Source organism: Tetrao urogallus (genome assembly GCF_951394365.1).
Source record: "Tetrao urogallus genome assembly, chromosome: 1".
Lineage (NCBI taxonomy): Eukaryota > Metazoa > Chordata > Aves > Galliformes > Phasianidae > Tetrao > Tetrao urogallus.
The window spans coordinates 80,167,204-80,185,024 of record NC_136813.1 but is presented as its reverse complement, the minus strand read 5'-3'; the positions used below and the strand labels follow the sequence as shown (position 1 = coordinate 80,185,024).

The 17,821-nt window shown below is 35.6% G+C and overlaps 1 protein-coding gene across 1 annotated transcript in view; it reads left to right on the top strand.

Moving 5' to 3' along the window:
• The window catches only part of DMD (dystrophin), a gene marked incomplete at both ends in the record, with an annotated part of 1,041,552 nt that overhangs the window by 800,678 nt on the left and 223,053 nt on the right, over positions 1–17,821 (top strand). The window contains one exon of the mRNA XM_079549062.1: positions 6,480–6,669. Within this exon, the coding sequence (XP_079405188.1) occupies positions 6,480–6,669 (190 nt within the window). The remainder of the gene's footprint in view (positions 1–6,479; positions 6,670–17,821) is intronic.

Sequence of the window (17,821 nt, the reverse complement as noted above, 5' to 3'; positions counted from 1 at the left end):
GATGGAGTTATATACAGATAATATTATAAGAAGTCATTCTGTTAGCTTGGAATAACTATTTCAGATCATGAATTAGAGAATGGTTTTCAGAGTGTTCTCGAAAGAGTTTTCAGAGGCATTCCGGAGTTAATTTGATAATCAATCATGTATTAACATATAATAACTTTAATTGTCACTATAAAATATAAATTGCTATGTTCTGGAAGGAAATTTCTCTAAGCAGAAGTCCAAAAATAACTTCATAGGGTTTATTTTGAATTTGTGTTTTAAAATGCTATCAAAGATGAGTTATTTTTAGGATTTCATGTTACATTTCTGAATTGAAAATTGGTAGTCATTTTCTCTTCATATCTGTGACATCTCTTACTGCTTCCACTCTGCCAGAGGTTAAATTATCCTACCTCTTTATGATTGCTTCATTATCAATTCAAGTTAAAGCAGTTGAAGAAAAGTTAGTAGTAAGAGTTTAACTGTATTTTGTAAGAAAAATTAAATCTTACCATAAAGTTTTGCAGTTGCTTCTTTGTCAGAAAGAAGCAGAAGTGCTACGATCCTCATGGAAGAAGTGTAAACTGTTTCCATCATTAGTAGGCAGACGTATGTAACTCAAATTGTCCTCTGATAGCTGGCCCCAAAAAAAGAAAATTGAGGTATCAGGGGTTTTTTGTTTTGTTTTGTTTTGTTTTTTCTTTTACTGTGTAGAATAGTAATGTCAAAAAGGAGAAAATACAGTTCTACACCAAGGCACATGAAGAGCAGAAGTAAACCTTTTACTGATGTTTTGCCAGCCGGTAGTCCAGGTTGTTTTATTTTACAACACAGTGCAATAACAGTAGATCACCACAGCCTGCAGATGGAAGTGTGATTTAGTGATCTGTTGAAGGTTGAATGATGCTGTATTTCTCCACTCTATCACCCTTAAAGAAACACCTGCGGAACATACATTTCTGTTAGTCCTTTATAAATATTTCCGTGCTCACTCTTCTTCAAGACGTTTCTGTATGCGTTCTCTACAGTACATAGTCTAGTGTATATTGGGCATAATGCACTGCACTTAACAGTTTCCTTTTAACTGAGCATCTGAAAACATTAAGCACTGACTCTTGACACATATGTTGTAAGTTAAATAAGCGTTACAAACTCAAATAGATCTTCAAAGAATGTGAATGATTCATTTCAAGTATTGTAGGACTTCTTTATGTTAAGGGTGACAGAGTACTGGAATGGGCTGCCCAAGCTAGAGGTCATGGAGTCTCCTTCTCTGGAGATACTCAGAACCCACAAGGACACTCTCCTGCTCAACCTCCTGTAAGGAACCTGCTATGATTATGTGATTTTGTATAACACAGTACAGATAATGTCAATTTTAATTAACTTAATTAACTTTTAGTTAGTTAAAAATACAGTAACTTGCTTACAGACTTAAATATCATACAGACTGCAGATAACTTCATTTTTAACTTTTTTATCTTCTCAAGCACTTGTAAACAGCTGTATTTCAAAGTACAAACTCTAAAAGTTCTTCCTGTTGTACCAGTGTCTTGCAGTGGAGGCTGCTATTTTTTTCAATCTTTGCTAACCTTTTTCTGTGAATACAGAGGTTCACACTTGCACATTTTGTGCAACTTACTTCATCTGAGATGCTTTCACTTTATTCCTGTTTGAAACTTTCAGCCAATACATTTGAAAAGAGCACCATGATTTATGTTTAACAAAATGTGTGGTAATCAGAATTGGTCAGTTCTCTATCACTGATGTCACTTGGTCTTAAAAATTGGTCCCCAGACTAGACTGTGAACTATCTCATCTGTCTTTAATTGTGTAAATTTTAAGCTTCATAATATGTAAGTTAGTCATGTAACCTAGCAACGTAGTCAAGAGAAAAAAAAATTGACCTTGAATCTAGTTCAACAGATCTGTAGAGAGAGAGAGAGGGAGGAGGAGGAATTAAATTCCAGAAATGCGTGCCTCTGTGTTTTGCAGGGGGAGTGTTGTTGCCTGTCTTCTGAATGTGTAGATCAAAATAAGATGAATTCCACCATCAGTATTTCTCCCAGGGATATGATATTTTTGTATTGCAGTAGAACAGAGAAAAGAAGGATCATCTGGTTAAAAATCATTATTCCTTGAACATCTTACAGTATTGCAGCAGTATTTTGTAGTCTTTCTACCGTTGAGTCTCTCTGCTTCTTGTTCTATTCTTACAGTTAGCAATCACTACAAAATTAAGCATATTTTGATGTTACAAAGTAACAAGAAAACAGCTTTATTTTGCTTTTGTGAATAATTTCCTGTTCAATATATGTATTTAAGTCTCTGCTATAATTTTATGTGGCACCTTACCACATGCTGGATTTTATATTCATCTTTATTCTTTATTTTTAGACCTTTTCTGTATTCTAAACTCATAATTTTGAAGTAATTAGAATGCCAAATAGAATGAAGCTTATTGATACACTGTAAAGTTATGATGTAGGTGAATGCTAGGCTTAGCAAAATTTAAAAAGCAAAGTACTAAATATTTTCTGGTGAGTGTATTAGGAAGTTTGTAGATAAGCAGAAGACTTTTGTAGTCTGAGAGTAAGATGGGCTGTAAGATTTCTGTGTATCGTAGAAGTACTAGTGGATTATTCATAATTAAAACCTCCTTCTTTACTCAGATCAGTAAATTGCTGTGTTTTGTAATGTAGTCTGTAAGTTCCTTTAAAAAAATAAATCCTGATTTTGAGTAATACTTCTAATAATTCTTCCTTTCTATCTAGTTTTTTGTATCTGTGCTTATGTTCTTATGTATGGAGAAACTTCAAGTCCTGAGATACTCTCCCCTACTCCCCACCTCTCCATTTATTTTTTCCCTAAACTCCTCACTGTGTATTTGCAGGATGTTGTTACTAGAGTTAGACTTGCTAATGTCTATAAGATGGATCAGAAGGAAGGTCCAAGGAACTACAGGCCTGTTAGCCTGACCTCAGTACTGGGGAAGATCATATAGCAGATCATTTGACTATGATAATGCAGTACCTCTGTGGCAGCCAAAGGAACAGACCCAGCCATCATAGGTTTATGAAAGGCAAGTCCTGCTTGACCAACCTCATCTCTTTCTATGACTTGGTGACCTGCCTGGTGGATGAGTGAATGGCTGTTGACATATTCTACCTAGACTTCGGCAAAGCTTTTGACTCTACCTCTCACAATATTCTTCTGGAGAAGCTGGCAGTGTGTGACTTAGATGAGTGTACTCTTTGCTGGGTAAAGAACTGGCTGAATGGCCGGGCCCAGAGAATGGTGGTGAATGGAGTTAAATCCAGCTGACAAATGGTCATGAGTGGTGTTCCCCAGGGGTTGGTGCTAGAGCTTGTCCTCTTCAATATCTTTATTGATGACCTGAACAAGGGGGTTGAGTGCACCCTGAGTAAGCTTGCAGATGACACCAAGTTGGGAGAAAAGGTTGATCTGCCTGAGGGTAGGAAAGCCCTACAGAGGGATCTGGATAGGCTGGATAGCTGGACTGAGGCCAATGGGATGAAGTTCAGCAGGACCAATTGCCAACTCCTGCCTTTTGGTCACAATAATAACCATGCAATGCTACAGACTTTGGGCAGAGTGGCAGGAAAGCTGCATGGAAGTAAAGGACTCAGGGGTACTGTTTGATACTAGGTTGAACATGAGCTAGCAGTGTGCCCAGGTGGCCAAGAATGTCGATGGCATCCTGGTTTGTATCAGAAATAGTGTAGTCCGCAGAAGTGGGGAGGTGATTGTTCCTCCACACTCAGTAGTGGTGAGGCCATACCCTGAGTGCAGTGTTCAGTTTTGGGCCTCTCACTACAAGAAAGACATTGAGGCCCTGTTGCACATCCAGAGAAGGGCAATGAAGCTGTGAGGGATCTGGAGCATAGGTCTTACGGGGAGTGGTTTAGGGAACTGGGTTTGTTTCCTCTGTAGAAGAGGATGCTCAGGGAGAATTTATCGCGCTCTTCTCCACATCTTCTCCCAGGTAACATTGATAGGATGAGAGGTAATATTTTTAAGTTGCACCAGGTGAGGTTCAGATTGGATATTAGGAAAAAATATTCTCAGAAAGAGTGGTGAGATATTGGAACAGGCTGCCCATGTAGACGGTGGAGTCACTGTCCCTGGAGGTGTTCAAGAAACGTGGAGAAGTGGCACTGAGGGACATGGGTCAGTGGGCATGGTGGTGATGGGCTGATGATTGGACTAGACGATCTTGGAGGTTTTTTCCAACCTGAATGATTCTATGATTCTGATTCTATTGCTTGGTGGCTTGTAAGTTACAACGTGCCTTTAATGTTTTGAAGAACTTGAATGTGAACAAACTGTTTTGCCTGATTTTGCAAAGGCTTTATGTGCTGATATTATCTATTACATGCTTCAAATTGAATTAGAATAGCAGTATAAAGCATATCTTAGAATAGAACTGTGCTGTGAAGAACTGGATAAAACATTTTTGGTTTATGTACATTAAACAAATGGGATGCTATTTTTGAACTAAACATTATTACAGTCAACATATTCCAGGCAAAAGATTTTGTGGATCTTATTGTTTTTTTTTTCTTTTCTGTGTTTATTCTGATTTAATGTATTTTGGTGTAGATAGCTATGATATCTATGAAATTATGTTTTTAGTTTAATAAAAGATCAGACTTTTTAAATAGCAGTTGCTACGAATGTGAATAGTGGCTTAAGCACAAACCTGCTTTATATACATGGAAAATAAATTTGAGCAAGAGATGTCTTCCACTATTCTGAAGCTGTATTTCTCTCTCGTCTTAAGAGACCCCTGGGGATGTATTCTATTACTTGCTATGTTGTACCAGGCTGGAAGACAGTTCTTACGTAGACAATTCTTGTAGTTGGTGACAGGTGAATCTGAGATCAAAGTCCAGTCAGTGTTTAAGTTTTAAACTATCTCTGAATGACTTTGTAGCTTGAAGAGAGATGGGACATTCAATACCTTTCTCAGTTTTTGAATAAAATAAAATCCAAGAATAAATTACTTATAAGATGTTTGAGAAGAATTACTAAGATCATGAAGGATGAAAAATATGGCAGAAATGAGGTAGCTATTGTGACATTGTCTCTTAGTGTGGTTTGCTTGTCTAAATGAAATGAAGCGATTCTCCTCTTCTGCACTTCGACCAACTGAATTTTTCTGTTCTTACATTTTCTGTTGCATCTTACATATATGTTTGTTAGGAAAACATGTTCTTAGAGATAACTGGCAAATCTCGTCTCATTTTTCAAGTTATTTTCTAACATTAGCTAATACAGTAGCTTTTAGTATGATAGTATTAGTTCTTGGAGTTTACTATCTCTGCAGGACAAGAAAACACAATTTCAAATAGAGATTAAAACTTAAGAACTTCTCAGTCCCATCTAATAAGGTTATGATGAATTGCCACCTTATAAATTTTATATCTGATGAACTTGTATCTTAGTGTCTACCTGGACAACTGTAACTGCATTACAAATCCATCTAGAAATACCCAGATCACCATATATGTCTGGACTAAATATTGGTGTGTATCAAATTGCATTCATTCCACATGAAGTAGCGTAAATTATCATGTAGTTTTACTAAGTGTTGTTTGGGCTTCAAAAAGTACTCAGTCATCATACTGTACAAATATACATGTAATACTGTGGCGACATAGCTGTGACAAACTCACAGTAATGAACAGTGTATTATACTTTTTCTCTTCTCTAAATCCTTATTTAGATCAAGTTTAATGTAAAATCTTCGTGTGTCCATGTAGGATGCCTACCTTCCACAGTAATGCTGATACAACACAAATACACGAAAAGATTTGACAGCACCAGAATTGCTGGGGCTTTTTGATTACTTGCCCAGTTTACATCTTAGATTCTCACCAAAGAGTGTTTGTCTTCGTATTTAAAAACTCTCTTTTATCACATAACTGATATTTTGCAATTCATATCTCATTCATATTTTTAAAAATTAGAAAACAGTAGCACTTTTTTAGTGTTATTAGGGCATAAGCTGTTGAATGCAATTTCCACAGACTTCAAGCCTTAAAAACTAATAATTAAATTCATCATACTGTTCAGAGGCCAGGAACTATTTTGTGCTTTCTAAAAATAAACAGGCTTCACTACAGTACTCCTAATGACAAATAAGAAAACAATCTTTTATAAAAACAGTAGGGTATTTTTTTTATATTGTGTATTTTTCAAGTATAATTTTTTCGAACAATGAAGTAGCTATTTCCTTGGCTTTTAGTTATTTCTTCTAAGAAGAAAAGATTTAAAAAGAAAACACGAACAGCCTCTACCTGCCAAAAGCACAGTATGAGTATATCACTGTAACTAACGTATCTGCAGACACTTATCTTGATTCATAAGTGAAATATGCACAGTGTGTCTTTGTTATATTTTTTATTTAATATTTGATGCTTGTTTTCTTCCTGTGTGTGCTGCATTTGACTTTTTGTATTGCACAGGGTTAGTGAACGTGAAGCTGCACTGGAATCAGCCCTACTGATGTTGCAGGAATTCTACCTGGATCTTGAAAAGTTCCTCGCATGGCTTACAGAAGCTGAAACAACTGCTAATGTCCTGCAGGATGCTACACGCAAAGAAAAGACACTAGAAGATCCCCAGATGGTTCGGGAGCTCATGAAACAGTGGCAGGTAAGTCAGGTGCTTCAGTTCAGAGGCATGTCTGTTATCCAACGAGACTTTTTTTTCCCCAGTGTGCAGCTACTCAAGAAAATTGAAATAGTACTGAAAAAAAAAAATCTGACTGCTGCTAACCCTTAAGTGTTGCTTTGTTGGAGAGATCTAAGGTCAGTTACACTGATTCTATCTGACATCTTTCAGCATATATTGAATTTGAAGTGGTGTCTTGAAGTACAGATCAGAAAGGAAACTTTGTTGAAGTGGGTGCTTAGTTTAGTGTTTTTATCTAATAAAAATGAATTACTCTGCCACGTTACAGTCTTGAACAAATGACAGAGATGAGAGTTTCTTAAGCATGTCTGATATTTATAGAGATTACATGAATAGTTTCAAGTTTATTCTGTGTAGCTTAACTGAATTAGTTTTCATCCATTACTTTCAAATGTGTTAAATGTTAATCAGGTGTTTGGCTGATCATTGTCACCATTTTCTGTGACAATAACAAAAAGAGATAACAATAAAAATTGCCATAGAGAGTATCTGGACAATTTTCAGAGAGTTGTTCTGTGAGAATCAAAAATCTTAATAAAGAGAGTAAATGTTGTATTTGGTGTTCGAGAGAATTCAGAAGAGAAAGAAGAATAAATGATGAGATGGTGCTCTTCAGGATCTGTTGTTATACTTTCGTTATACTGGCCTCATTATTATTGAGAGGAATGTGTGTATGTCTGCATGAGTTCTTAAATATCTTAAATATGAGGTTAACTGGCTGTTTTAGAGGGCAGGATCCTATCAAACAAATTAGATGATTTTTATGTTGACAATGCATTCCAAACCTGATATTCCAGTCAGTGAAGACTCTGTTTTTTGGTTTATTTCTGAAAAACATAATGTGAAAAATCATATTTATAAGTGGTTTTATGCATACTAAATGGAACTATTACTACCTTCTTTTGGCACTATTGTATTAATCCATGGTTTTAACTCTATGACTGAACTGCTGCTAAATTCTGTTATGCTAGAGTTTTGAACCTACAGTCGTGGTGTTGTACGGAAGCAAGATCTGAGCCATTTTGAATAGTGAGTTTTCTTTATAATAGTTGTACTGTACGCTTAGACATATGAAGTCTCCATGTATTTCTGAATGCAGTTGGCATGAACCCAGAGAGCAGGTTTGTGTGGATAATAGTGCTCTACTGAGCAGTTAATCTTCAGTACAAGCTGTCTTTTTATATTTTGTAGATTAGGTTTGGTGGTATTAAAACAATGGAATTATCAGGTATTTGCCAAAGTTTTTTTGTTTTTGTTTTTCCCATGTGATCACTGAAAAATGGATTATTGGTCAAAAAAAGAGATTCCTAAAAATTTAGGTCAAAGTTTTGTTCTTGAATGTACTGGAGTTTTGTAGACTTGTTTATCCATCTAGTAACTAAAATTCCATCTAATAAGTTTTTTTGTAAATTTCCATATAGGTAACGTCTGCATCCATAGACAAAAGGAAAAATAAATGTGTACAAGTCCTTCCCCTCAAAAATAAAAACATAAAAATAGTTACAATTCCATCATGTAAACAATTGCTTTGGACTGTAAGCTTTTTTTCTCTTTTATGCTCTTAAATTGAGATGTAAGATGAAAATTTTGTTTTTTTTCTTTCCCTATTTTTGGTATGTAAGTATCAAGTCTTCTAAAGAAAGAAAGATAAAAACTACACTGCAGCTGCCATTTCATTTCTAAAAAGCTAGAATCTTTCTGTTCACTAACCTTGGCTGTACGAGAAAAAATATATATCTTTAAAGAAATATAAGTATGCTGAGGGGGAAAAAGAAAAAAAAAGGCAGCAGTTCTACTGTCTTTTGTTTCTCAAAGATTCATTTGTATATGTCCAGCAGTAGCACAAAACATTTGGGCTTTGGGTTAGAATTGGTAATTAAAGGAGCAAATATTTTGACAGTGGTGGTTTTTTAAATTCTTTGTATTTTCGTATTGATCTGCGTCTGTTAGATGGACCTGGTTTTCTTCCTGTGTTATCTGCCTATCTTGGTTTTTGTCAGCCTCTTTATGTCATTCTTAAGCCTCCTGAAGAAATCTCATAATTCACAAGCAGAAGTGGTTTTCAAATGCCCTTCTCCTGAATGGAGCCTGATTGCTATCTTTCTAATAGCTGGTAGAATTGTCTTGTTTCATTTTTTTTATGAAGCCAGAATAATCCAAGCCAGGATATTAAAGAGTGGGAATTTTTACTCGTGTATGTAGATAACTCATTGAATCAAGAAGAAAAGCAGAAAATTCAAAAATACGTTACAGGAGAATTAAGTAATTAGAGAGAAAGAATTTGGTCCAAAACAGCAGAGTATATTATAATGATCATTGCAAAAAGATCCTGCAAGGAAGATTTGCAGCCATACTGCTGTCTGTGCCATTGGATATATGTCTGTAAATATACATGTTTATACGTATCTAAACAGGCCCAGAGAGCTGCCCAGTACTTGTCTTCCTTGTGCCCTACCCAAGCGTAGGAAAGGCTTGAACTGCTTTCAGCTACAGTTGCATTTTTCCAATTGACTCTTGGTTTTCCACATGAAATCAGATTTATTATTTTTTTTTCTCTCACCAGGTAGGCCAGGTGCAGATCGTAGAAGTAAAAAACAGAAAAGGTAGTTTCTGATTAAAGATCACCATCTCCCAATCTTTTGAAAGAAAGTTTGACTATTTAGGCTTATGGAGTTTATAGAAGTTACACTTAAGTGCGATAGATGCAGTTAGATTTGCAGTCTTGTTCTTTATGAAGTTGCATGGACATGCAGACTGTGAAAATACGTGCGATGAGATGTTACAATTCTGTATTAATTTGCTATTTTTAGGCAATAGATGTAAATCAGTGCTTTGATGAACAATTTTACCTACAAATAATGAAAAAAACTAAATTTGTGAGCTCGGTAGTAGCTTTATCTCCTTGTCACTAAAGATATTTGTCTTACCCTTGGTGATCTATCAGCTTTTTGCTTTACATTCTCATTGTTATTATGAAAATAATGTTTTGCTGCCCTGAAAGCACAGCAGGAATTGTTTGTCTGGAAAAATCTCTAATTTCTGAGTGTTTCCTTTTCTTTACACATTAGAAACAATTTGATCAAATGTCACTAATATTCATCTTTCCCTGATGCTCGGCACTTCATTCGTTAGCACAGGGAGAAGGTGAGGCTTACATAAACACATTTTAATTACATGATGATGTATATTATATCAAATGGTTGCACTATAAATACTTGGTTTGCTTATGTAAGCTTGTATTTCTATCTATCACCTGTCTGAATTGACTGCAATGTAGTAATTGAGGTGATTCACACTTTCAAAACACTTTCTGGGAGGATTTTCAAGGATAAAAACCAGTTTCTTCAAAGAGTTGAATGATTATGTGCTGATTTGTATTGTCTAATTTAAATGTATCATGTGTCCCTATCAGGCCTTATTTGATATATAAATATGTGGGAGAGATGAAAATAATGAATTTTCCTTTTCATTTTCGTATTTCTAAGAGATACAAATTCTCAACTGTGTTAATTACTCCTCCCGTTCATCTTTACAGAAATAATTCTGTGTGACATTTTATACAGGTTATTAAATACTAAATGTAATTTTTACATCGTTGTGGATTTATCTTAGTATTTTATGAATGCAGTCACTTTATATTAAGCCTGTAGGTGAATTTACTTATGTATTTTATCACTGAAATTTGACAAAGAATACTGCACATAAACCTATTTTAACAGTAACTAGAGTGTGCTTCTATTCTGTTTACAGATTACCGGATATATCCGAAGTAATCTACAGTGTTGACTGATAAAGATTAAAAGTATGACAACCTAAGATCAATGAGGCAGTCTTAATAGCTTTGACTTGGAATGTGTATCAATTTTTACCATCTTCATGCTCACTTAATCTATGATCTAGATAGTTTTCTAGATAATAGATTCAGGAGTTTGGTGTTAGTAAGAAGAAAAATATGTAGTGCTGTAAGTTACACTTAAAAATGTGCAGTATGAACAGTAACAATATTTTTCCACAGTAGCTAAAACAAGGTACATGAACTTCAGGCAAAGCTTTATTGGTGTGTTTTTTTTGTTTGTTTGTTTGGTTTTTTTTGCTTTCCTGTTTCTATCAATACTTCAGAGGTGTTTGACTATTCTTACTATTTCCAAGCAACTGTTTTCTCAACAGTACAAAGATGAAGTAGATACACATTCCTCACTCTACTCTTTTAAAAAGTAGAACAGATATTTTAAGAGAATAAAATTTTGCAACTCAATTCCATAACTTACTTATGATTGCTCATCACACTTAATTTTATTAGGTGGTGTACAGATTAGGTCATGACTAATAGAGAAAAGTATTTGTAACATTCTTACTCAGATCAGTTGACTTAATTAGTAATTATTTGATAGTAATTAATTTTCTGGTGCTTCCAGTCTAGATTTTGAGATACTTATTCACTTTTGCTTGAAATCATGCTCTGAAAACTGAAAATCAAGCATGATCATCTTATCTCATGTTTTTTCTTTTTTAAATCTAATACTCCATATTTACCTATTACACCAGCCAGATACCAATTCTGAAATATAGTCTTCTCCACGGGAAATATAATAGCAATAGTCAGACACATCCTACTCCATCAGAAGTAGAAGATAAATCCCTAAATATATTTCTTATTGCAAGTGCTATGACAGCCTTATCTGATACAGGGCAAATACTGTCTCAAAGTGAAAAGTTACAGTATGGATTTTGTGAAATACTTACATAATACTATTTTTTAAATGCCTTGTCAATAAGTGTTCATTTTATTAATTGGTGGAGGATGATCATTTCTTTGTTGTTAAAAGCAAAGATCAAACTGATCAAATGAAAACTCTATGAACATATGAACAGTTTCAGTTTTGATAGTCACAGCTCTCCTGAGCAGCAAGAAGACTCCCTCATAGCCAATTAATGTTTAGTGGCTCTGGAGCTTATGAAGGGGGGAATAAGAAGGATTCAGGCTCTTCTCAGTGGTTCCCAATGACAGGACAAATGGCAGTGGGCACAATCTGAAACACTGAAGGTTCCATAAGGAAAAACAAAACTAGAGTGGTCAAATCACAAAACGTCATCCAGAGGCTTTGTGTTGTCTCCATTCTTCAATATCTACAAAATCTAGCTGGACATGGCTTGAAGCAGCCTGCCACAAGCAGTGGGATTAGATCAGATGACCTCCAGAGATGCCTCCCTGTCTTAAGCGTTTTTGAGATCCCTGGTCTGATTGTGTATAATCATGATCATGATCAATGTCATACAGTCAATCATTCTGCAGACTAATTAATTTTTACATAAATATACAAATGGAAAAGTAATAACATAAGAGAGTAAGAAAACAAAAATTCTTCTTACTGTTTTATAAGATAATTTTGTAATGGTTTCCCAGGTGTTCATGAATAATCTGTATAAATGAGTGAGGAGAAAAAGCAGATAATAAAAAGAAATGAAGGAGAAGGAAGGAGAATAAAAATAATTACATTTTTTTAAATGACTCATTACTAGAAACTGATGGCAGACTGAAAGGTGAAAGCTAAATGTGAGAGATGAAACTAGAACAAGCATTTTTCAGAGCACCATAAATTAAATTTGGGTTTTCTTCTTTTATGCGTGGAATCAAACTCCACAACCTTTGGCCTCCAAGAGCTTTTCTCTTAATCTATTACTCTTACATCTAAAATAATCATTTCCCCAGGAGTCATCATTCAGTTGCAAAAGGTGACATGCTTGAAATAATATTTTTTTGAGTGATATTTACCTTGGCACTGTTTATTTTAATTGGTACCTTCAGAAAAGGAAGTAGGGACTGTTAGCATAATTCTAGTTCTTGCAGCCTACAGTCTTTGTAGTTAAGGCTACTCACATTAAGCTCCTAGTTTGCTAGTAGGACAGTATATTTTGTTTAAAAATAAACGAACAACAACAACAAAAGAGAGAAGAAAAATAGTTTTTTGTGTTAATAGCTCTATTTGTAATGGAATGGATTGGATGGAGAGGAAAGAAGTAGTTCACAAAATAAGGTAGCACTGAAAATGTGTAGGTCTGTACTATATACAAATGTGCTCCTGAAGAGCGAGACAAGGATCATATCTATGTTCAGTCAGGTTCTCTGGTGTTACTTTTCATTTTTATTTTATGAACCATAGATAGATGTAACAGATGCATTACTCCAGTAGAATAAATGGCCAAGTAGTTTAATGTCTTACCTCTCAACTACAATATGATTAATGTACTGATATAAAGGCGTAGAGATAAGAACATTATTGGTTCAAAGAATGTATAATACATAATGTTGTAAAAACAGTTAGAAGTGGTAAAATCAGTGAGATGCATTATGCACAGATTATGTTTGACGCTTGACGTTTAAAAAAAACCAAATAAGATGCACATATGGGTAATTCTTTCAAATGCATTCCAGTGATCAATTCTGAAAATCAGTTCAGTTGTTTGTTTATATTACTACAGTTTGTCATCTGCATTGGGCTTCCTGGTCTGTACTGTCTTTTTCCTTCTTTGAGAAGTAGGTCTTATTAAAAAAAACTGCTTAACAGCACAGCATGTGGTCAAGCAGCATCTTAAAATTTTGATATAGCGGTATTCTTGCTATCTTTTGAGACTGTGGTTTTGCTTGATTCAAATAACAGTGGCAATTTCAGTGTTGTTTCTACATCGTGATGATCTTTGTTATGGGAAAAGATTTGAAAAAAAGAGTTTTCAGGGCACAGAGGGGATACCATCGAGAAAAGCTGAAAAATGAAGCAGCTGTGTAAAGTTATTTCATGGTGCTGTGTTAGTGGAAAGCTGAATAAATTCGCAGAGAGTTTTTAGATGCTGATTCTCAGTGGGGAAGGAAGTGGCACAGCTGTTGTTCTTAACTGGCTATATCAGAGAGGCTCGGAAAGCAACATGAAAACAGAGACATAGATGTTGTCACTTTATTATCATCATCATCATTATCATTATTTTACTAGTCAAGCTTCATTTTTACTGGTTTGGTTTGGGCAGTCTTAATTATAAAAACAGTAAATGGATTGAAGCTGAAGCTTAGTGGATATAGCAGTGTATGTTATGCTGCTTCTTGCATCTCTGTCTCTGAACTCCCCTGAAGTCAGAATAAAACCCTAATCAATGCTGTTTTTCTTTCAGCAGGTAAAATGATTACTTTATTATGATCTTAAAAGTTATTCCTAGGGAAAATAATCAACTCTTAATTGACAGAAATCTCACATATATTGTTGGTGTTTGTAAGCAAGAACAAAGAAATTTCTCATTTAATTTCCTAATTTATGTGTACTATCACTGTTAAATTAGAAGAAAAATCCTGTTTGTCAAATGTGTTAAATAACATATGATTACTTGACTTACAGTTTTTCTCTTAAAAAGTATATTGAGCACACTAGCACAATGGTCCTTAAAATGTATTTGAATTATATAAAGAATTAACAAAGAAGGAAAAAATGAGATCTACTCTTAATTCTCCTCAGATGAACATCAAAAAAATGGGGAAAAAAAACATGAGAACCCAAGAACCCATGTGCCTCTTTTTTGTTAATTCTTAATAAGTTAATAATTATATTAAATATTGCTGTCTCAAAGCATATTTTGAGCTTTGAGAATAAAACCAGGACTTAAGCATGAGTTGTTCAGTATTCTAATAAGTAGGAAAAGATTATATCAAACACAGGGACATCACTCTTCACATCCCTTCTTTTAATAGTGAAACTTCAGGAAGAATTTCCAGATGTCCTTGGAACTCCATGAATTTTTTTTACAGAAGACAGCTACTTTGCAAAAGATGAGTCAGTAAGAGTAGCATCTTAAAATAAAAACAGTATTATAATTGAACTGCCTAGGGTGTAGCTATATAGATATATATGTTTTAATCCATAACATATATTTTGATCAAATTTCCTCTTTCTTGTCTGTCATGCTCTGGTTTGTGTTGAGTAAGTCTTACAGCATGTGAAATTGACTTGCATGAAACTTGAAGATTGTACTTGGTAATATAGTCATTGCCTTAGTAGTTGCCAGTGTTGTAATAGAAATAATCATAGAATCATAGAATTGCTCAGGTTGAAAAAGACCTTAAAGATCATCAAGTCCAACCACAACCTGACCATACTGCCCTAACTCTAACAACCCTCCTCTAAATCATGTCCCTGAGCACCACATCCAAACGGTTTTTCAACACATTCAGGGATGATGACTCAACTACCTCCCTGGGGAGAAAGGCATGCATGCTATCACTGTTGCAAATCAACACTTTTTTTTTCCTACAAGCAACAAAAAGAATCAATTTTCAAACTCTACAAGCCCTAAACACAGATTTTTCAAACATGTATTAGGTAAAAAAGCTTCTGCAGTATCAAATATGAGATTGCATTGTATATTAGAGGAGAGCATGGAGAATCACAGGTTGGATGGTTTGCAGTTGTTAACGAAAAAAAAAAATCAATAAATTAGGTCCAAATTCTTTCATGCTCTTCTGGCCTTATAATTTTCTTAGTATATAACATCCCTATGGAGGCCCTTCTAAAACAAGATACCCCAAATTAAATGAAGAAAGCATGGATGGGCTGTTTTGTGGCCTGTGTTGAACCCATGCCATGTTTCAGTGTAACCCAACAAATTGAAGGGAAAGGAATAAAATTGAGTGGCTAGCAAAATTTTGAAGATTTTTGCCAATTGATCTTCTGCAATCATTGGCACTCACTGGCACAGTACAGTCTGTCATTTTGTTCTCTCATTTAGATCTCATTGTTCACAACACATTTATTTGAAAAGCGAATAATCGATTAGAACTCTGTACACAAAAAAAAAAAAAAACCAGTAGTTTTTAACTTTTTTTTTTTTTTTTTAAATCTGATGATTAAAATACTGCACTATAAAAAACATATAGCTGACATGCACAGAATCTTTGGTTAATGAGACCAGATGTATATCTTCCCAAGACAGGTGAAAATAGAAATGTTTGTGCTGTGATTATTAACATTTTAGTATAGAAAGCATAAATGATACAGAATGCATAAATGAGGATAAATTTTGTCGTAGGGCAGATACCTTCATGAGTATTTCAGAAGGCAGGCAACTTAAAGACTAAAAGAAAAGAATGAAATAAAATCATAAATGCTTTTCAGAGCCACGTTCTGCATACTTAACAAAAAGTTTTAGGATTGTAATGAGAAAAATGTCCTCTCAGAAAGGCTACAAGCTTCTCAAGCTTCTCCTTTTTATAAGATTGAAGAAGAGCTTATAGCTCCATGTATCTCACACCATTCAGTAGATTTCTAAATAGGACAGTTTCTTTGAGGAGGTAGAAGAGACCAAAACAAGACCAAGTTCTAGGTCCTGCACTTTGACCACAGCAGCCCCAGACAACATTACAGGCTTGGGGAGGAGCGCCTGGAAGACTGTGTAGGGAAATGCACCTGAGAGTATTGGTCGACACTTAGCTGAACCTGAGCCAGCAGTGTAGTGAGATGGCCAAGAAAGCCAATGGTAACCTGGCTTGTATCAGAAACAGTGTTGCCAGCAGGAGCAGGGAAGAAATGGTACCTCTATACACTGATGAGGCTTCACCTCAAGTACTGTGTTCAGTTTTAGGTCCCTCACTGCAAGAAAGACATTGAGGCTCAGGAGCGTGTCCAGAGAAGAGCAGCTTAGCGGATGAGGGGGCTGGAGCACCAGCCTTATGAAGAGTGGCTGAGGGAGCTGGGACTGTGGAGAAGAGGAGGCTCAGGGGAGACTTTATCACTCTCTATAACTACCAGAAGGGAGGTTGTAGTGAGTTGAGGGTTTGCCTCTTCTCTCGCGTAGGTAGTGATAGGACTAGGGGAATGGCCTCAATTGCACCACGGGAGGTTGGACGTTAGGAAATACTACTACTATGAAAGAGTGGTCAGGTGCTGGAGTTGGCTGCCGAGGACGCAGTGGAGTCACTGACCCTGGAGGTGTTCAAGGAACATTTAGGTGTTGTTTTGAGGGACGTGCTCTAGTGAGAACTATTGGTGATAGGTGGACAGTTGCACTGGATGATCTTGTAGGTCTTTTCCAGCCTTGGTCATTCTGTGATTCTGTGAAAGCAAACTCAACCTGCAGAAGGGAGAGAACTTGTCATCTTACTGGCAGATAATGGAGACACCATTAATGAAATTGATCATGTACAGCCAAGTGGCTGTTTGCTATCAAATCCAATCCCCTAGATCCAGTTGTTAACAACGGTTTCAGAATCCTGTGAATTTTCTCCGTCATCCTTAGGAGGTTTTGCGTGTCCTTGAATTGCTAGTGGCCAGAAGTGGTCTGTAACTTCATGTTTGTTTTTGCCCATGGAAGTTTTATTAAATCATTTATTGTTCTTATTGATGTACCGATTTTGCCAAATAAATCAATCTTCTATTTTTGTGCCAGCTAAGAAATTTCATTTTCCCTTTGGTCCTCAGATTCAAATTTAACTGCTGAGAAAATTTTACTTTCAAGTAATGACTATGAGTTTAGTAACATAACTGAAAGCACATGAAGATACATCCAGAATGTTTTCTCTGTCAAATCCTTCAGGACTTAACATGTATCTTCTGCTGACCCACCAAATGAATGTGCACAAGTGGCTGTGACACTTGCTTGGTTGTTTGGTTTTTTTTTGGTTTTTTTTTTGTTTGTTTGTTTTGTTTTGTTTTGTTTTTTGTTTTTTTTTTTGTTTGTTTGTTTGTTTGTTTCAGCCTCACTGGGGCATGTTTTTACATCTGATGTTGTTCTGCCTCTCTGGCTCCTCTTACTTTTGAGTTGTTACCAGCTGGGAGAGGTGTTGGTGCTTATTGTTCTTCGTGTCTTGCTTTTCCATAGGAAAATTATCTGAGACTGATTATTTGTTTACTTAGGGAAAGAGTTTTAGCTCCTTTAGGGTACTTCTTGGAGTAGTGGGTTTCTCACTGTTGGAGGAACAGGTTTTCACTGCTTTAGCTGGTGTAGCTTTCACGATGGCTGAACAGGCACAGCAATGAAGCTACTCTGTGGCTCTGATAATCAGTCAGCTTTTTGCCTGTGAATCCTTTGTGTGACTCTCAAGTATTGTTTACTGCTGCTGCTTTTCAGCTAAGGAAGC